Genomic DNA, 22,548 nt, shown 5'->3' on the forward strand with positions numbered 1-22,548 from the left:
AAGTGTCTTGTTCGTGGCATTTAACCGTTCCAGTATACAGTCCCAAAGCACACAGAGTAAGGCCAATTCAAAATCTTCCAGTTTTGATGCTAAGCTGGCTGCTTCGCTTCTTGTAGTTGCTGTCTGGTCTTCATCCTCTGCTATTTGGATCAAAGCAGAACGTATTTCAGCAAAGCTGTCTTTCAAAGCATGTGTTGCATCATGCTGCGCTGACCACCTTGTTGTTGATAATGATTTGATGACATCTCCATGAATGGTTGACTTGAGTATACTCCACCGATGCGTTGAAGCAGAAAAAAAATTAAAGAGTGCTTGTGAAAGTCCAAAAAATGAAACTGCAGCGACACAACACTCCGCAGCACATGACCCAACAAGATTTAAGAGAATGTGCTGAGCAGGGCACATATTCAGCAAGTGGGTTGATTTGCTTGATACGGGCTTGCAATCCATTATATTTACCCGACATGTTACTTGCATTGTCGTAACTCTGGCCACGGCAATCCATAATAGAGAGATCATGTTCAAGCAGAGTATTCAGTACTACATTCATCATTGTTTCTCCATCATGGCCTGAAAGAGGAATGAATTTTATAAAGCGCTCTACAGGCTTACCACTGGAGTCGACAAAGCGAACAATGAATGTCAATTGATCTGTATGTGAAATATCTGGTGTTGAATCTACACTTATTGCAAAGTATTTTGCAGTTTTCACAGCTGCTATGATGTTATTGAGGACCTTCTTAGTCATCAGTTCAATAAATTCATTGCATATAGTAGATGACATGTAAGTTACAGTGCCTCTTCCTGCATTCCCAAGGCGTGACACATTATTTGCTAAGAATGGATCGAATTGTGCTAACAGTTCTATGATCCCTAGGAAATTGCCATTGTTTTCCGAACCAAAAACCTCATTTTCTCCACGGAAAGCAAGTCCTCTTAGAGCTAAGAATTTTACAACAGCAACAACTCTTTCTAGAACTTTTCTCCAATAAGTGCGCTCTTTTTCAGTTTGATTTTCCAAATGAGAATCCAATAAGCCTTTTTTCTGTGCACGAAATACACTGGCTAAAATGCAGCTCCTGTGAGTGGTGCTGTTTTCATGTTCCTCGAAACGCTTGGAATTTTTCCAGTCATTGAACCCCTGTGTGAAGGTATTTTCTTTGGTAGAAAATAGCTTGCATGCTGAACAGTACACTTTTCCTGAGCTTTCAGAGTATACCATCCATGATCTTTTCACAGTTTCTGAATTTGCAAGCTTCCTATAAAACATAGATGACTTTAAACAACGACGACTTCCATCATCATAAATCCTTGCTGATTTCCTAAAGTTTTCTGCAGTGAAAGCATTACGTAGAGAATCTGGGATTACATTTGGCCATGAGGCAGGATCTTTTAAGACAAATCCTGTGGATGAAATGTCCGTTGAGACATTGAGAGGAGACACAAAAGAAGTTGAGACATTGAGAGGAGACACAAACGAAGTAGATGCTGGCTGAGAAATAATGGAGGGAGGGCTTCCTGTATGATCTGACGTATCTGCAGATTCAACTGTACTGGTAACATCAGAAACTGTTTTCGTGAGCATGTCTGTGATCTTTCTGCAGCTTCCTACATCTTTCTTTCTCTGTTCTTCTTGAATTTTCTTCTTTCTTTTCTGTGACCTACTCGCATAAGAACGTCCAACATCACGTTCACGAGATGCCATAATGAGGATGTATCACTGTCTGTAATCATGCAAATACAAATTTTTCATTATCAATTATTATTAATTTTTTAATTATTATTAATTTTTTTTTCTGTCAATTGGGGGATATGGCCCTTGTAGCCATATACAGAACTTTTACCATAGATTAGGTTAGTGATTTGGGCTACGAATATTTTACTAATTCATCCTCCTTGATCTCCAATTTACTTAAACAGAAATCATACTGAGTCCAAGAACAATGCACAATGGTATTTATATTACCATTTTCATAACTAAACTAATCATTATGTTTTGCATGATATATGGCCTACCACCATAGATAAGGACATGAGAATTAAAGAATGCAGGGACAATTTTCAGTTTCACCCAACCAACGACTTTCTGGTGTGGCTTATGTGTTTCTGGGGAAATATGTAGTAAATTAACTGATGTTCTACATCACTTCCGTCGCAACTTGAAAACTAAGCATTTGCGACGGAAGTGATGTAGAACATCAATCAATTGAGATCTGTTATTGAAATGATAAAGACTTAAAGACAGGACAAAGTGCTTTTAAAACCTACAAACGGAAGTCAGTTTGCGTTTTTAGGTTTTTCTTTATAGTATTTTTACCAAAAATGCGTCTTTACTGGCCCATGCGTCTTTACTGGTCAAGTAGCCCTATCAGGTACCTCCCTTAACATTTAGAGGCGAAAACAAACATTTATCCATACACATCAATGTTTATCAACAACACTTCAGTTAATTTGTCACAGTACAAGTCTAGATAACGTGTAATTACTACAGAAAATTGGAGAGGAATCTCCCATACTCACCCATTAGCGGGAAAACACAGCTGTTCTGATGTAAACAAAGGCGTGTTGAGTGTTGCCATCTATGGTTAGGTTTATTTATTTTTATTTTATTTTATTTCATTATTTATTTTTGTTTTGATTAATTTTTAAAAATCAATTTTACTCTCCAAACACTTGAACTTTTTAGGTAAGGACCCCTTTGCACTTGCACCATGTGCGCAGTCTTTTTTCAAAGTTTATTCTCTATAAAGATTACAATGTTGAATTTACAGAATTGGTTGTTGTGTGGTTTATATGTAGTTAAATAATGATTACAGAGTGTACCACTAGAATGCCTAGCATGGCTAGGCATTTCGGGCAGACTTAGTTTAATTCTTTATTTTAAAATATTACAAATTATGAGCCCCTGAACCCCTTGGACCGTGGGGCCCCCAAATGCACGGGGCCCTAGGCAAATGCCTAGTTTGCCTATGTGGTAAACCGGCCCTGAGTGTGGGTAGATTGGTAAAGCACTGCGTACCTTGTCCTTAGGTTCGTAGGTTCGAGTCTCCTTCAGCCAGAGATCAGTGTTTGTGTATATTTCGCATGCTCTCGCGAATTCCTTGCATTGTTCAAATCTCTAGTAAGACTGATGCATGCAGGGGATGAGATAAAAAGCTGTAAGCCTTCTCCCTGAAAGCTGGCTGCCTTGGATCAAACGTGTAGCACATGCTACACGCCAAGGTATTGTCCAGTGTGGGTAGATTGGTAAAGCACTGCGTACCTTGTCCTAAGGTTCGTAGGTTCGAGTCTCCTTCAGCCAGAGATCAGTGTTTGTGTATATTTCGCATGCTCTCGCGAATTCCTTGCATTGTTCAAATCTCTAGTAAGGCTGATGCATGCAGGGGATGAGATGAAAAGCTGTAAGCCTTCTCCCTGAAAGCTGCTGCCTTGGATCAAACGTGTAGCGCATGCTACACACCAAGGTATTGTCCAGTGTGGGTAGATTGGTCAAGCACTGCGTACCTTGTCCTAAGGTTCGTAGGTTCGAGTCTCCTTCAGCCAGAGATCAGTGTTTGTGTATATTTCGCATGCTCTCGCGAATTCCTTGCATTGTTCAAATCTCTAATAAGACTGATGCATGCAGGGGATGAGATAAAAAGCTGTAAGCCTTCTCCCTGAAAGCTGGCTGCCTTGGATCAAACGTGTAGCGCATGCTACACGCCAAGGTATTGTCCAGTGTGGGGTAGATTGGTAAAGCACTGCGTACCTTTTCCTAAGGTTCATAGGTTCGAGTCTCCTTCAGCCAGAGATCAGTGTTTGTGTATATTTCGCATGCTCTCGCGAATTCCTTGCATTGTTCAAACCTCTAGTAAGGCTGATGCATGCAGGGGATGAGATGAAAAGCTGTAAGCCTTCTCCCTGAAAGCTGGCTGCCTTGGATCAAACGTGTAGCGCATGCTACACGCCAAGGTATTGTCCAGTGTGGGTAGATTGGTAAAGCACTGCGTACCTTGTCCTAAGGTTCGTAGGTTCAAGTCTCCTTCAGCCAGAGATCAGTGTTTATATATTTCGCATGCTCTCGCGAATTCCATATATATATATATATATATATATATATATATATATATATATATATATATATATATATATATATATATATATATATATATATATATATATATAATTCAGGGAAACTGGTTAGCCGGACTAAGTCCTGGAGGTGAGAAGTACAATGCCTGCACTTTAAAAGAGGGGTTTGGGACATTGGCTGTTTCGAGTGACGTCTAAACTTATATATATATATATATATATATATATATATATATATATATATATATATATATATATATATATATATATATATATATATATGTCGTGCCGAATATGTAAAACTGGTCAATTAGCAAGAACTCATATAAAATTAAGTCCTTTCTGAAATTTTCTTTTATATGTTTGAAGATATATTTTTTTCATTAATGCTAATGTAAAAATTTTTAATTTTGCACCAAAAGAATCTTAGAAAACTTACCTAACCTTATTATAACAAGAGTAATTTATTTTAGCCTAACCCAACTAAATATATTTTAGATTTGTTTACAATAATTTAATACTAAACAAACACAGTGAAATATATTTTTTTCGTTAGGTTCAGAATGATTTTGGCGAAATTATTGCATACACAAATTTTCACTTGTCCTATATGGCAAGATGAGCGATGCTATTTAAGCCAAAATCGCAAGTTCTGCCTATTCGGCACGACATATATATATATATATATATATATATATATATATATATATATATATATATATATATATATATATATATATATATATATATATATATATATATATATATATATATATATGTATGTATGTATGTTTGGACGTCACTCGAAACAGCCAATGTCCCAAACCCCTCTTTTAAAGTGCAGGCATTGTACTTCTCGCCTCCAGGACTTAGTCCGGCTAACCATTTTCCCTGAATTAAACTAAGTCTGCCCGAAATGCCTAGCCATGCTAGGCGTTCTAGTGGTACACTCTGTAATCATTATTTAACTACATGTAAACCACACAACAGCCAAATTCTGTAAATTTAACATTGTAATCTTTATAGAAAATAAACTTTGAATTGAATTGAATTGAATCCCTTCACAAATTTTTGGCTGATACTGATACCCAATTTTCGGCCTATACTGATACCTTGTTCAATATACGGAGAAGGTAAACAAACCGGGTGGTGTGCGGTGACCATATTAAAGTCAGGTGGGGGAGCCATATAAGATAAGATAAGATTTCGTTCGGATTTTTAACCCCGGAGGGTTAGCCACCCAGGATAACCCAAGAGAGTCACAGTGCGTCATCGAGGACTGTCTAACTTATTTCCATTGGGGTCCTTAATCCTGTCCCCCAGGATGCGACCCACACCAGTCGACTAACACCCAGGTACCTATTTTGCTGCTAGGTGAATAGGACAACAGGTGTAAGGAAACGTGTCGAAATGTTTCCACCCGCTGGGAATCGAACCCGGGCCCTCCGTGTGTGAAGCGGGAGCTTTGGCCACCGGGCCACCAAGTGAGTTTTAGTCATAATTTGAAATGTCTTTATTAGCAGAATGCCGTAAAGCGGGGCCCTACTGTATAAGGGAATGCTTACTGCTTTATTGGTATTAAATAACACAAGATAGTTATTAAATAACTTATTTTTTTTGAGACGATAATATCATTATACTCATTACTTAGCCTGTTGTGATAGTTACTGCTTGTAAAAGGCACTTGTCGATAGTGTGTCTGTGTACTCTCCTTCTCCAACCTTAAATAACATTTTTCTAGAGTTTTTCTTAAAATTTCTGAACTATCTTTTAACTCAGTGGTTCCCAAACTTTTTCAGCTTGTTACCCAATTTAACATGGAGTTTACCTGGAGAGAGTTTCGGGGGTCAACGCCCCCGCGGCCCGGTCTGTGACCAGGCCTCCTGGTGGATCAGCGCCTGATCAACCAGGCTGTTGCTGCTGGCTGCACGCAAACCAACGTACGAGCCACAGCCCGGCTGATCAGGAACTGACTTTAGGTGCTTGTCCAGTGCCAGCTTGAAGACTGCCAGGGGTCTGTTGGTAATCCCCCTTATGTGTGCTGGGAGGCAGTTGAACAGTCTCGGGCCCCTGACACTTATTGTATGGTCTCTTAACGTGCTAGTGACACCCCTGCTTTTCATTGGGGGGATGGTGCATCGTCTGCCAAGTCTTTTGCTTTCGTAGTGAGTGATTTTCGTGTGCAAGTTCGGTACTAGTCCCTCTAGGATTTTCCAGGTGTATATAATCATGTATCTCTCCCTCCTGCGTTCCAGGGAATACAGGTTTAGAAACCTCAAGCGCTCCCAGTAATTGAGGTGTTTTATCTCCGTTATGCGCGCCGTGAAAGTTCTCTGTACATTTTCTAGGTCGGCAATTTCACCTGCCTTGAAAGGTGCTGTTAGAGTGCAGCAATATTCCAGCCTAGATAGAACAAGTGACCTGAAGAGTGTCATCATGGGCTTGGCCTCCCTAGTTTTGAAGGTTCTCATTATCCATCCTGTCATTTTTCTAGCAGATGCGATTGATACAATGTTATGGTCCTTGAAGGTGAGATCCTCCGACATAATCACTCCCAGGTCTTTGACGTTGGTGTTTCGCTCTATTTCGTGGCCAGAATTTGTTTTGTACTCTGATGAAGATTTAATTTCCTCATGTTTACCATATCTGAGTAATTGAAATTTCTCATCGTTGAACTTCATATTGTTTTCTGCAGCCCACTGAAAGATTTGGTTGATGTCCGCCTGGAGCCTTGCAGTGTCTGCAATGGAAGACACTGTCATGCAGATTCGGGTGTCATCTGCAAAGGAAGACACGGTGCTGTGGCTGACATCCTTGTCTATGTCGGATATGAGGATGAGGAACAAGATGGGAGCTAGTACTGTGCCTTGTGGAACAGAGCTTTTCACCGTAGCTGCCTCGGACTTTACTCTGTTGACGACTACTCTCTGTGTTCTGTTAGTGAGGAAATTATAGATCCATCGACCGACTTTTCCTGTTATTCCTTTAGCGCGCATTTTGTGCGCTATTACGCCATGGTCACACTTGTCGAAGGCTTTTGCAAAGTCTGTATATATTACATCTGCATTCTTTTTGTCTTCTAGTGCATTTAGGACCTTGTCGTAGTGATCCAGTAGTTGAGACAGACAGGAGCGACCTGTTCTAAACCCATGTTGCCCTGGGTTGTGTAACTGATGGGTTTCTAGATGGGTGGTGATCTTGCTTCTTAGGACCCTTTCAAAGATTTTTATGATATGGGATGTTAGTGCTATTGGTCTGTAGTTCTTTGCTGTTGCTTTACTGCCCCCTTTGTGGAGTGGGGCTATGTCTGTTGTTTTTAGTAACTGAGGGACGACCCCCGTGTCCATGCTCCCTCTCCATAGGATGGAAAAGGCTCGTGATAGGGGCTTCTTGCAGTTCTTGATGAACACAGAGTTCCATGAGTCTGGCCCTGGGGCAGAGTGCATGGGCATGTCATTTATCGCCTGTTCGAAGTCATTTGGCGTCAGGATAACATCGGATAGGCTTGTGTTAATTGTGGCTCTCTCATAAAAAATTCATTTTGATCTTCGACTCTCAGTCTTGTTAGCGGCTTGCTAAAAACTGACAAAATGTTGTTATTATTGATATATATGGCTAAACGTGAACGTATACAGCCTCGCATACTCTGCTAATCCTAGCAAAACCATTGAAAACGTAAGAACCACACATACATTATATATAAAATTAATAATAGCTACAAATTCACAGTAACAGTGGGTAAATACTAACTATATACTGCACAGGGCAGTACACATACATACCAGCTTATGTCTACCTCGGCTGATGCTCACAGATAAACTGACAGTGTGAAATAGAGGCAGCCTCAGGAAGTGAGTGACGCGTACTGGACAGGTCGATCTGGGCTACTGAGTGACTTTTGTCCTGAAGCATACTTGTCAAAATACTTTTGGGTTTCCACACACTTAGCTATGTATTTCTTCTTTTCTAATACTGTATATTAGTTTTTGATGTTTATTGTTATTTGGTTTAACTTTATTACTTACTTATAATAGGTTTACTTTACAACTTTATATACTAAGACAAAGTTAACAATAATCCTCATACCGGGTACCGCATTGTTTTCTTGATTTTCAGAATTCATAACTTTTTTCTGTCACCCCTCCATTACCCCCCAAAAATGGTTAAATTACCCCCAGGGGGTAATTTACCCCCAGTTTGGGAACCACTGTATAATTTAACTGCTTTAATAAGGTTATCATACATTTTTAATGCTGCAAATGGGTTTAGAGCTTCGCATACATTATTATTATTATTATTATTATTATTATTATTATTCCCCTCAAGGAAGGTTCCTTGATGTTGGTGAGGGGCTCTTGATTTAGGGAATTGGATCTGTGCTCCAGTTCCCCGAATTAAGCCTGAATGCCTTCCACATCCCCCCCCCCAGGCGCTGTATAATCCTCCGGGTTTAGCGCTTCCCCCTTGATTATAATAATAATAATAATAATATTATTATTATTATTATTATTATTATTATTATTATTATTATGAGAAGCAATAAACTCGCAGAGGTCATATAGTGCCCCGGGAATAAATAGCAATTAAGTTTTTATCTAAGGAAATAAAAGTACGTCCATAAAATTGGGACGTAAGTTATAATATACTATCATGTGTTTTGCCTTTTTGTTTCAGTTGTTTGGTCTGGGTAATGTTGGCTTTAGCATCTACCTGGTGGTGGAGGGTGAGTACTGTACATGTTACCATGTAGATTTATATGCATCTCTTTGGTGGCAGATGGCCGTCATATTGAAATATAGTGCAAGTATGGGTAGTGGGGGGTGCGGGTGGTTGAAGAGGGATGGGATAGTTTTAAAAATGCTGTATTAGAATGTGGGGCAGAAGTTTGTGGCTATAGGAGGGTGGGTGCAGGAGGAAAGAGGAGTGATTGGTGGAATGATGAGGTAAAGGGTGTAGTAAAAGAGAAAAAGGTAGCTTAGGAGAGGTTTTTACAAAGCAGAAGTGATATAAGAAGGGCAGAGTATATGGAGAGCAAAAGAAAGGTGAAGAGTAATGAGAGAGTGCAAAAGGAGAGCAAATGATAGAGTGGGAGAAGCACTGGAAATTTTGCTAAGAATAAGAAAATTTTTTCGAGATAAACAAGTTAAGAAAGCCTAGGGAATGAATGGATTTGTCAGGGGAGTTAGTAGATGGGGAGCTGGTGGTATTGGGTAGATGGCGGGAATATTTTGAGGAACTTTTAAATGTCAATGAAGGGAGGTGGTAATTTCATGCACTGGCCAGGGAGGTATAACATCTTTTAAGAGTGAAGAAGAGCTGGGATCATGATGGAAATGTTACAAACAGGGGAAGGATATAGTGTTGAAGTGGTTGGTATTTTTGTTTAATAAATGTATAAAAGAGGGGAAGGTACCTAGGGATTGGCAGAGAGCATGTATAGTTCCTTTATATAAACTGAAGGGGGACAGAAGAGACTAAAAATTATAGGGGAATAAGTTTACTGAGTATACCAGGTAAAGTGTTTGGTAGGGTTATTGTTGAAAAAAATTAGAGGTTAGACAGAGAGCAGGATTGCAGATGAGCAAGGAGGCTTTAGAATTGGTAGGGGATGTGTAGATCAAGTTTACATTGAAGCATATATGTGAACAGTATTTAGATAAATCTGGGGAAGTTTTCATTGCATTTATGGATTTAGAAAAGGCATATGATAGAGTGGATAGGGGAGCGATGTGGCAGATGTTGCAAGAGTATGGAATAGGTAGTAAGTTACTTAATGCTGTAAAAAGTTTTTATAAGGATAGTGAGGTTCAGGTTAGGGTGTGTAGGAGAGAGGGCGATTACTTCCCGGTAAAAGTTGGTCTTAGACAGGGATGTGTAATGTCACCATGGTTGTTTAACATATTTATAGATGGGGTTGTAAAAGAAGTAAATGTTGAGGTGTTGGGGAGAGGAGTGGGATTAAATTATGGAGAATCAAATACAAAATGGGAATTGACACAGTTACTTTTTGCTGATAATACTGTGCTCTTGGGGGATTCTAAATAAAAGTTGCAAAGGTTAATCGATGAGTTTGGGAGGGTGTGTGAAGGTAGAAAGTTGAATGTGAACATAGATAAGAGTAAGGTGATAAGGGTATCACACGAATAAGATAAAGAAAAATTGGATATCACATTGGAGAGAGGGAGTATGAAAGAAGTGAATGTTTTCATACTTTTGGGAGTTGACTTGTCAGCAGATGGGTTTATGAAGGATGATGTTAACCATAGAATTGATGAAGGAAAAAGGCGATTGGAGCGTTGAGGTAAGATAAGATAAGATAAGATTTCGTTCGGATTTTTAACCCCGGAGGGTTAGCCACCCAGGATAACCCAAGAAAGTCAGTGCGTCATCGAGGACTGTCAAACTTATTTCCATTGGGGTCCTTAATCTTGTCCCCCAGGATGCGACCCACACCAGTCGACTAACACCCAGGTACCTATTTGCTGCTAGGTGAACAGGACAACAGGTGTAAGGAAACGTGTCGAAATGTTTCCACCCGCCGGGAATCGAACCCTGGCCCTCCGTGTGTGAAGCGGGAGCTTTAGCCACCAGGCCACCGGGCCAAACACTATCCTCCCCGGTGGGGAATCGAACCCCGGTCTCCTGCGTGACAGAGGTATCTGTGGAGACAAAAAATGTTATCCATGGAGGCAAAGAAGGGAATGTACGAGAGTATAGTGGTACTAACTCTCTTATGTGGGTGTGAAGCATGGGTTGTAAATGCTGCAGTGAGGTGGATGGAAACAGTGTAGATATCCTGTTTAAGGCCAATTTGTGGTGTAAATATTTTGCAGAGAATTTATAGTGTGGAAATTAGGAGGCGTGGAGTTATTGAAAGTATTAGTCAGAGGTCTAAAGAGGGGATGTTGAGGTAGTTTGTTCATTTAGAGAGAATGGAACAAAGTAGCATGACTTGGAAAGTTTATAAATCTCTATGCGAAGGGAGGTAAAGTAGGGGTAGTCCCCCAGAAAGGTTGGAGGGAGTAAAGGAGGTTTTGTGGGCGAAGGGCTTGGACTTCCAGCAAGCGTGCATGAGTGTTAGATAGGAGTGAATGGAGACGAATGGTTTTTGGGACTTAATGAACTGTTGGAGTGTGAGCAGGGTAATATATTGTGAAGGGATGCAGGGAGGATAGAGGGGCTAGTGATGACACTGTTCTTTTGGGAGATTCTGAATAGAAGTTGCAGAGTTTGGTGGATGAGTTTGGTAGGATATGTAAAAGAAGAATATTAAAAGTGAATATAGGAAGGAGTAAGGTGATGAGTATATCAAAAAAATTAGGTGATGAAAGACTGGATATCAGATTGGAGGGAGAGAGTATGGAGGAGGTGAGTGTATTCAGATACGAGTGGGCATGTCAGCAGATGGGTCTATGAAGGATGAGGTGAATGATAGAATTGATGAGGGGAAAAGGGTGAGTGGTGTACTTAGGAGTCTGTGGAGACAAAGAACTTTGTCCGTAGAAGCAAAGATGAGAATGTATGAGAGTATAGTTATACCAACACTTATATATGGTTGTGAAGCATAGGTGGTGAATGTTGCAACAAAGAGAAAGCTGGAGGCAATGAAGATGTCATGTCTAAGGGCAATGTGCAGTGTGAATATAATGCAGAGAATTCATAGTTTGGAAATTAGGAGGAGGTGCGGGATTACCAAAACATATATATATATATATATATATATATATATATATATATATATATATATATATATATATATATATATATATATATATATATATATATATATATATATATATATATATATATATGTATATATATGTATATATATATAGTATATACGTATATATATATATATATATATATATATATATATATATATATATATATATATATATATATATATATATATATATATATATACGTATATATATATAGAATTGTTAAATGTTGATGAAGATAGGGAAGCTGTGATTTCGTGTATAGGGCAAGGAGGAACAACATCTTGTAGGAGTGAGGAAGAGCCAGTTGTGAGTGTGGGGGAAGTTCGTGAGGCAGTAGGTAAAATGAAAGGGGGTAAGGCAGCCGGGATTGATGGGATAAAGATAGAAATGTTAAAAGCAGGTGGGGATATAGTTTTGGAGTGGTTGGTGCAATTATTTAATAAATGTATGGAAGAGGGTAAGGTACCTAGGGATTGGCAGAGAGCATGCATAGTTCCTTTGTATAAAGGCAAAGGGGATAAAAGAGAGTGCAAAAATTATAGGGGGATAAGTCTGTTGAGTATACCTGGCAAAGTGTATGGTAGAGTTATTATTGAAAGAATTAAGAGTAAGATGGAGAATAGGATAGCAGATGAACAAGGAGGCTTTAGGAAAGGTAGGGGGTGTGTGGACCAGGTGTTTACAGTGAAACATATAAGTGAACAGTATTTAGATAAGGCTAAAGAGGTCTTTGTGGCATTTATGGATTTGGAAAAGGCGTATGACAGGGTGGATAGGGGGGCAATGTGACAGATGTTGCAGGTGTATGGTGTAGGAGGTAGGTTACTGAAAGCAGTGAAGAGTTTTTACGAGGATAGTGAGGCTCAAGTTAGAGTATGTAGGAAAGAGGGAAATTTTTTCCCAGTAAAAGTAGGCCTTAGACAAGGATGTGTGATGTCACCGTGGTTGTTTAATATATTTATAGATGGGGTTGTAAGAGAAGTAAATGTGAGGGTCTTGGCAAGAGGCGTGGAGTTAAAAGATAAAGAATCACACATAAAGTGGGAGTTATCACAGTTGCTCTTTGCTGATGACACTGTGCTCTTGGGAGATTCTGAAGAGAAGTTGCAGAGATTGGTGGATGAATTTGGTAGGGTGTGCAAAAGAAGAGAATTGAATACAGGAAAGAGTAAGGTTATGAGGATAACAGAAAGATTAGGTGATGAAAGATTGGATATCAGATTGGAGGGAGAGAGTATGGAGGAGGTGAAGGTATTCAGATACATGTATTTGGGAGTGGACGTGTCAGCGGATGGGTCTATGAAAGATGAGGTGAATCATAGAATTGATGAGGGGAAAAGGGTGAGTGGTGCACTTAGGAGTCTGTGGAGACAAAGAACTTTGTCCTTGGAGGCAAAGAGGGGAATGTATGAGAGTATAGTTTTACCAACGCTCTTATATGGGTGTGAAGCATGGGTGATGAATGTTGCAGCGAGGAGAAGGCTGGAGGCAGTGGAGATGTCATGTCTGAGAGCAATGTGTGGTGTGAATATAATGCAGAGAATTCGTAGTTTGGAAGTTAGGAGGAGGTGCGGGATTACCAAAACTGTTGTCCAGAGGGCTGAGAAAGGGTTGTTGAGGTGGTTCGGACATGTGGAGAGAATGGAGCGAAACAGAATAACTTCAAGAGTGTATCTGTAGTGGAAGGAAGGCGGGGTAGGGGTCGGCCTAGGAAAGGTTGGAGGGAGGGGGTAAAGGAGGCTTTGTGTGCGAGGGGCTTGGACTTCCAGCAGGCATGCGTGAGCGTGTTTGGTAGGAGTGAATGGAGACAAATTATTTTTAATACTTGACGTGCTGTTGGAGTGTGAGCAAAGTAACATTTATGACGGGGCTCAGGGAAACTGGCAGGCCGGACTTGAGTCCTGGAGATGGGAAGTACAGTGCCTGCACTCTGAAGGAGGGGTGTTAATGTTGCAGTTTAAAAACTGTAGTGTAAAGCACCCTTCTGGCAAGACAGTGATGAAGTGAATGATGGTGAAAGTTTTTCTTTTTCGGGCCACCCTGCCTTGGTGGGAATCGGCCAGTGTTTACCTGGAGTTTACCTGGAGAGAGTTTCGGGGGTCACCGCCCCCGCGGCCCGGTCTGTGACCAGGCCTCCTGGTGGATCAGCGCCTGATCAACCAGGCTGTTGCTGCTGGCTGCACGCAAACCAACGTACGAGCCACAGCCCGGCTGATCAGGAACTGACTTTAAGTGCTTGTCCAGTGCCAGCTTGAAGACTGCCAGGGGACTGTTGGTAATCCCCCTTATGTGTGCTGGGAGGCAGTTGAACAGTCTCGGGCCCCTGACACTTATTGTATGGTCTCTTAACGTGCTAGTGACACCCCTGCTTTTCATTGGGGGGATGGTGCATCGTCTGCCAAGTCTTTTGCTTTCGTAGTGAGTGATTTTCGTGTGCAAGTTCGGTACTAGTCCCTCTAGGATTTTCCAGGTGTATATAATCATGTATCTCTCCCTCCTGCGTTCCAGGGAATATATATATATATATATATATATATATATATATATATATATATATATATATATATATATATATATATATATATATATATATATATATAAATGCACTAGAAGACAAAAAGAATGCAGATGTAATATATACCGACTTTGCAAAAGCCTTCGACAAGTGTGACCATGGCGTAATAGCGCACAAAATGCGTGCTAAAGGAATAACAGGAAAAGTCGGTCGATGGATCTATAATTTCCTCACTAACAGAACACAGAGAGTAGTCGTCAACAGAGTAAAGTCCGAGGCAGCTACGGTGAAAAGCTCTGTTCCACAAGGCACAGTACTAGCTCCCATCTTGTTCCTCATCCTCATATCCGACATAGACAAGGATGTCAGCCACAGCACCGTGTCTTCCTTTGCAGATGACACCCGAATCTGCATGACAGTGTCTTCCATTGCAGACACTTAAAGGCTCCAGGCGGACATCAACCAAATCTTTCAGTGGGCTGCAGAAAACAATATGAAGTTCAACGATGAGAAATTTCAATTACTCAGATATGGTAAACATGAGGAAATTAAATCTTCATCAGAGTACAAAACAAATTCTGGCCACAAAATAGAGCGAAACACCAACGTCAAAGACCTGGGAGTGATTATGTCGGAGGATCTCACCTTCAAGGACCATAACATTGTATCAATCGCATCTGCTAGAAAAATGACAGGATGGATAATGAGAACCTTCAAAACTAGGGAGGCCAAGCCCATGATGACACTCTTCAGGTCACTTGTTCTATCTAGGCTGGAATATTGCTGCACTCTAACAGCACCTTTCAAGGCAGGTGAAATTGCCGACCTAGAAAATGTACAGAGAACTTTCACGGCGTGCATAACGGAGATAAAACACCTCAATTACTGGGAGCGCTTGAGGTTTCTAAACCTGTATTCCCTGGAACGCAGGAGGGAGAGATACATGATTATATACACCTGGAAAATCCTAGAGGGACTAGTACCGAACTTGCACACGAAAATCACTCACTACGAAAGCAGACGATGGCAGACGATGCACCATCCCCCCAATGAAAAGCAGGGGTGTCACTAGCACGTTAAGAGACCATACAATAAGTGTCAGGGGCCCGAGACTGTTCAACTGCCTCCCAGCACACATAAGGGGGATTACCAACAGACCCCTGGCAGTCTTCAAGCTGGCACTGGACAAGCACCTAAAGACAGTTCCTGATCAGCCGGGCTGCGGCTCGTACGTTGGTTTGCGTGCAGCCAGCAGCAACAGCCTGGTTGATCAGGCGCTGATCCACCAGGAGGCCTGGTCACAGACCGGGCCGCGGGGGCGTTGACCCCCGAAACTCTCTCCAGGTAAACTCCAGGTAATATATATATATATACATATATATATATATACATATATATATATATATACTTATATATATATATATATATACATATATATATATACTTATATATATATATATATACATATATATATATATACTTATATATATATATATACATATATATATATATACTTATATATATATATATACATATATATATATATATATATATATATATATATATATATATATATATATATATATATATATATATATATATATATATATATGTATATATATATATTTTTTTTTTTTTTTCAACAAGTTGGCCGTCTCCCACCGAGGCAGGGTGACCCAAAAAAGAAAGAAAATCCCCAAAAAGAAAATACTTTCATCATCATTCAACACTTTCACCACACTCGCACATTATCACTGTTTTTGCAGAGGTGCTCAGAATACAACAGTCTAGAAGCATACACATATAAAGATACACAACATATCCCTCCAAACTGCCAATATCCCAAACCCCTCCTTTAAAGTGCAGGCATTGTACTTCCCATTTCCAGGACTCAAGTCCGACTATATGAAAATAACCGGTTTCCCTGAATCCCTTCACTAAATATTACCCTGCTCACACTCCAACAGATCGTCAGGTCCCAAGTACCATTCGTCTCCATTCACTCCTATCTAACACGCTCACGCACGCTTGCTGGAAGTCCAAGCCCCTTACCCACAAAACCTCCTTTACCCCCTCTCTCCAACCCTTTCGAGGACGACCCCTACCCCGCCTTCCTTTCCCTATAGATTTATATGCTTTCCATGTCATTCTACTTTGATCCATTCTCTCTAAATGACCAAACCACCTCAACAACCCCTCTTCTGCCCTCTGACTAATACTTTTATTAACTCCACACCTTCTCCTAATTTCCACACTCCGAATTTTCTGCATAATATTTACACCACACATTGCCCTTAAACAGGACATCTCCACTGCCTCCAACCGTCTCCTCGCTGCTGCATTTACCACCCAAGCTTCACACCCATATAAGAGTGTTGGTACTACTATACTTTCATACATTCCCTTCTTTGCCTCCATAGATAACGTTTTTTGACTCCACATATACCTCAACGCACCACTCACCTTTTTTCCCTCATCAATTCTATGATTAACCTCATCCTTCATAAATCCATCCGCCGACACGTCAACTCCCAAGTATCTGAAAACATTCACTTCTTCCATACTCCTCCTCCCCAATTTGATATCCAATTTTTCTTTATCTAAATCATTTGACACCCTCATCACCTTACTCTTTTCTATGTTCACTTTCAACTTTCTACCTTTACACACATTCCCAAACTCATCCACTAACCTTTGCAATTTTTCTTTAGAATCTCCCATAAGCACAGTATCATCAGCAAAAAGTAACTGTGTCAATTCCCATTTTGAATTTGATTCCCCATAATTTAATCCCACCCCTCTCCCAAACACCCTAGCATTTACTTCCTTAACAACCCCATCTATAAATATATTAAACAACCATGGTGACATTACACATCCCTGTCTAAGACCTACTTTTACCGGGAAGTAGTCTCCCTCTCTTCTACACACCCTAACCTGAGCCTCACTATCCTCATAAAAACTCTTTACAGCATTTAATAACTTACCACCTATTCCATATACTTGCAACATCTGCCACATTGCTCCTCTATCCACTCTATCATATGCCTTTTCTAAATCCATAAATGCAATAAAAACTTCCCTATCTTTATCTAAATACTGTTCACATATATGCTTCAATGTAAACACCTGATCTACACATCCCCTACCCACTCTAAAACCTCCTTGCTCATCCGCAATCCTACATTCTGTCTTACCTCTAATTCTTTCAATTATAACCCTACCGTACACTTTTCCTGGTATACTCAGTAAGCTTATTCCTCTATAATTTTTACAGTCTCTTTTGTCTCCTTTCCCTTTATATAAAGGGACTATACATGCTCTCTGCCAATCCCTAGGTACCTTCCCCTCTTTCATACATTTATTAAACAAAAGTACCAACCACTCCAACACTATATCCCCCCCTGCTTTTAACATTTCTGTCATGATCCCATCAGTTCCAGTTGCTTTACCCCCTTTCATTTTACGTAATGCCTCACGTACCTCCCCCACACTTACATTCTGCTCTTCTTCACTCCTAAAAGATGGTATACCTCCCTGACCAGTGCATGAAATTACTGCCTCTGTTTCTTCCTTAACATTTAAAAGTTCCTCAAAATATTCTCGCCATCTACCCAATACCTCCATCTCCCCATCTACTAACTCCCCTACTCTGTTTTTAACTGACAAATCCATATTTTCCCTAGGCTTTCTTAACTTGTTTAACTCACTCCAAAATTTTTTCTTATTTTCATTAAAATTTCTTGACAGTGCCTCTCCCACTCTATCATCTGCTCTCCTTTTGCACTCTCTCACCACTCTCTTTACCTTTCTTTTACTCTCCATATACTCTGCTCTTCTTATAACACTTCTGCTTTGTAAAAACCTCTCATAAGCTACCTTTTTCTCTTTTATCACACCCTTTACTTCATCATTCCACCAATCACTCCTCTTTCCTCCTGCCCCCACCCTCCTATAACCACAAACTTCTGCCCCACATTCTAAAACTGCATTTTTAAAACTATTCCAACCCTCTTCAACCCCCCCACTACTCATCTTTGCACTAGCCCACCTTTCTGCCAGTAGTCGCTTATATCTCACCCGAACTTCCTCCTCCCTTAGTTTATACACTTTCACCTCCCTTTTACTTGTTGTTGCCACCTTTCTCTTTTCCCATCTACCTCTTACTCTAACTGTAGCTACAACTAAATAATGATCCGATATATCAGTTGCCCCTCTATAAACATGTACATCCTGGAGCCTACCCATCAACCTTTTATCCACCAATACATAATCTAATAAATTACTTTCATTACTTGCTACATCATACCTTGTATATTTATTTATCCTCTTTTTCATAAAATATGTATTACTTATTACCAAATTTCTTTCTACACATAGCTCAATTAAAGGCTCCCCATTTACATTTACCCCTGGCACCCCAAATTTACCTACTACTCCTTCCATAACATTTTTACCCACTTTAGCATTGAAATCCCCAACCACCATTACTCTCACACTTGATTCAAAACTCCCTACGCATTCACTCAACATTTCCCAAAATCTCTCTCTCTCCTCTACACTTCTCTCTTCTCCAGGTGCATACACGCTTATTATAACCCACTTTTCACATCCAATCTTTATTTTACTCCACATAATCCTTGAATTAATACATTTATAGTCCCTCTTTTCCTGCCATAGCTTATCCTTCAACATTATTGCTACTCCTTCTTTAGCTCTAACTCTATTTGAAACCCCTGACCTAATCCCATTTATTCCTCTCCACTGAAACTCTCCCACCCCCTTCAGCTTTGTTTCACTTAAAGCCAGGACATCCAGCTTCTTCTCATTCATAACATCCACAATCATCTTTCTTATCATCTGCACAACATCCACGCACATTCAGACTTCCCACTTTGACAATTTTCTTCTTCTTATTCTTTTTAGTAATCTTTACAGGAAAAGGGGTTACTAGCCCATTGTTCCCGGCATTTTAGTTGACTTTTACAACACGCATGGCTTACGGAGGAAAGATTCTTATTCCACTTCCCCATGGATATAAAAGGAAAATTAATAAGACCAAGAACTATTAAGATAAAATCAAAGAAAACTCAGATGAGTGTGTATAAATAAATGTGTACATGTATGTGTAGTGTGACCTAAGTGTAAGTAGAAAGTAGCAAGACATGCCTGTAATCTTGCATATTTATGAGACAGACAAAAGACATCAGCAATCCTACCATCATGTAAAACAATCACAGGCTTCGTTTTACACTCACTTGGCAGGACGGTAGTACCTCCCTGGGTGGTTGCTGTCTACCAACCTACTACCTATATATACTACCTATATCTATATATACATATATATATATATATATATATATATATATATATATATATATATATATATATATATATATATATATATATATAAATTTATAAACATATATATATATATATATATATATATCCTAGGTAGTAGGTTGGTAGACAGCAACCGCCCAGGGAGGTACTACCGTCCTGCCAAGTGAGTGTAAAACGAAAGCCTGTAATTGTTTTACATGATGGTAGGATTGCTGGTGTCCTTTTTTCTGTCTCATGGAAATGCAAGATTTCAGGTACGTCTTGTTACTTCTACTTACACTTAGGTCACACTACACATACGTGTACAAGCGTATATATACACATCCCTCTGGGTTTTCTTCTATTTTCTTTGTAGTTCTTGTTTTTTTCCTCTTATGTCCATGGGGAAGTGGAACAAAATTCTTCCTCCGTAAGCCATGCGTGTTGTAAGAGGCGACTAAAATGCCGGGAGCAAGGGGCTAGTAACCCCTTCTCCTGTATATATTACTAAATTTGAAAGGAACTTTCGTTTTTCCTTTTGGGCCACCCCGCCTCGGTGGGATACGGCCGGTGTGTTGAAAGAAAGAAAGAATATATATATATATATATATATATATATATATATATATATATATATATATATATATATATATATATATATATATATATATATATATATATATATATATATATATATATATATATATATATATGCAATAAGATCACAGTAAACAGGTGATTTCAGAATATGCAAAACAACCACTCTGAAAGAATAGAAAAATTCCAAGCGCTTTCGTGACTACTCACATTATCAAGGAACTATGAAAGTAAAGCATCCAAGGAAGCTATATAAGGGGTCTGGTCGGCACCTCACTATCAGATCCCACAACGGTTTAAACACGTGACGCGCGGCGAGCCAACTTGGAAAGGTCCTTGGCACAACTCACCCCACAAACTATTCTACCCAAGAAATAAGAAATTTTAAAGATTATTTGTCCAGTGTATTATTAAATTCTTCCCAAATTCTATTAATTATAAATGGATCTAATTTATATAAACCAAAGGAAATATTCATATTATTGTCAAAACTGCTTTTTATGAAACAAGATTCAATTATATTCCTGTCGACCATGGACTTGCTTGATACTACTTTCTCAACTTTTTGAAAATCAATTGGATGGTTAAAATCTCTTACATGAATAAATAGAGCATTGGAATCTTGTCCAGTTCTAATGCTATATTTATGTTGTTTTAATCTTAGTTCGAGATTTTTACCAGTTTGACCGTAATAAACTTTATCGCAAATTTTACAAGGAATCTTATAGACACATCCATCAGCATTTTGGGGGGAATTCTTTATCAAAAGTTTTTTTACTGTATCGAGATTTTTGAATACAACTTTAATATTAAAAGTCTTAAGAAGAGAAGGCATATCAACCAAGTTTTCATGGTAAGGGAGAACCAACATATTTTTATTTGAATAAGGCTGGTTGTCCCTTTTTGGATTGTAAAAAGTATTTCTGGCAACTTTAAAAGATTTATCAATTACATTTCTTGGGTATTTTAAATCATTACCTATTTCATAAATTTTGGATATTTCCTCATCTATGAACTCAGGACTACAAATTCGTAAAGCTCTCAGAAACATTGATGAGAAAACAGACAGTTTGACTCTATCTTGATGCGAGGAATAATAGTGGACATAGGAACAGTTATTAGTAGGTTTTCTGTAAATTTTAAATTTGAATTCATTATTGCCCTTAATAATTAAAACATCTAGAAAAGGCAATGAGTTATTTTCTTCAAACTCAACAGTAAAGTTTATTGAATGGGCTAAGCTATTTAATTTTCCAAGGAAATGGTGTATATCTACATTTTTGGGCATAAGACACAAAATATCATCAACATATCTGAACCATTTAGCTCTATTAGGGAGGATTGTGTTAAGTAACCTTGTTTCAAAAAATTCCATGTATAGGTTACTAAGAACAGGTGAAAGAGGATTTCCCATTGCCATACCAAACTTCTGAGTGTAAAATTTATCATTAAATACAAATTTTGCATCAACAATGCAAAATTTAATAAGTTTAATGATAGTAGGAACTGGCAATGGTAAATCATAGTTAACGAGTTCTTCAGATAAGAAACTTAATAAATCATCAACAGGAACTTTCGTAAACAAGGAAGTAACATCAAAACTAACCATGTTAAAATCATTTAGGTCAGTCAAGGAGCTTAATTTATCAACCAAGTCTATGTTGTTTTTAACATTAAAGTTAGAAATTTTGCCAACAATAGGGCTCAAAATATCAACAAGCCATTTGGATAATTTATATGAAACTGACCCTATGGAGCTAATAATTGGTCTGACTGGATTCCCTGGTTTGTGTGTTTTTATTAGTCCATACATGTAAGGCAAAGATGGATTAGTGGAAGTAAATTGTTTGACTAATTCATCTTTGCCTTTCAGTAGAAGTTTTATTGTTTTATTGAAATTGCTGTTAACGGTTTCTAGGGGATTTTTCCTAAGTTTAGAATAGGTTTCAGTATCATAGTGGTTGTTTTGCATATATATATATATATATATATATATATATATATATATATATATATATATATATATATATATATATATATATATATATATATATATATATATATATATATATATATATATATTGTGTGGAGATAAGGATAGGAGAAAATCACCAAAAGTTTTATATTCATGGGATAACTCTAAACCCATAGGGGTCATAGAGAACCTGGAATTGGAGGCATTCAGTTTTGATCCACATAGAATGTTGGTCTAATTCCTTAGATCAAGAGCCCCACACTGGCATCAAGGAACCTTCCTTGAGAATGTGGCAAATAAAAACAGTAATGTAAAAAAGATAATTGATAATTAGAATAATAGCA

General features: G+C 38.8%; 1 protein-coding gene across 1 annotated transcript in view; it reads left to right on the top strand.

The window, feature by feature from the left end:
- LOC138852664 (uncharacterized) overlaps nucleotides 1–22,548 on the top strand; it is a 43,439-nt gene that overhangs the window by 15,300 nt on the left and 5,591 nt on the right. The window contains exon 3 of the mRNA XM_070084756.1: nucleotides 8,746–8,794. Coding sequence (XP_069940857.1) covers nucleotides 8,746–8,794 — 49 coding nt within the window. The remainder of the gene's footprint in view (nucleotides 1–8,745; nucleotides 8,795–22,548) is intronic.

Source organism: Cherax quadricarinatus, chromosome 1, assembly GCF_038502225.1.
Source record: "Cherax quadricarinatus isolate ZL_2023a chromosome 1, ASM3850222v1, whole genome shotgun sequence".
NCBI classification, from domain to species: domain Eukaryota; kingdom Metazoa; phylum Arthropoda; class Malacostraca; order Decapoda; family Parastacidae; genus Cherax; species Cherax quadricarinatus.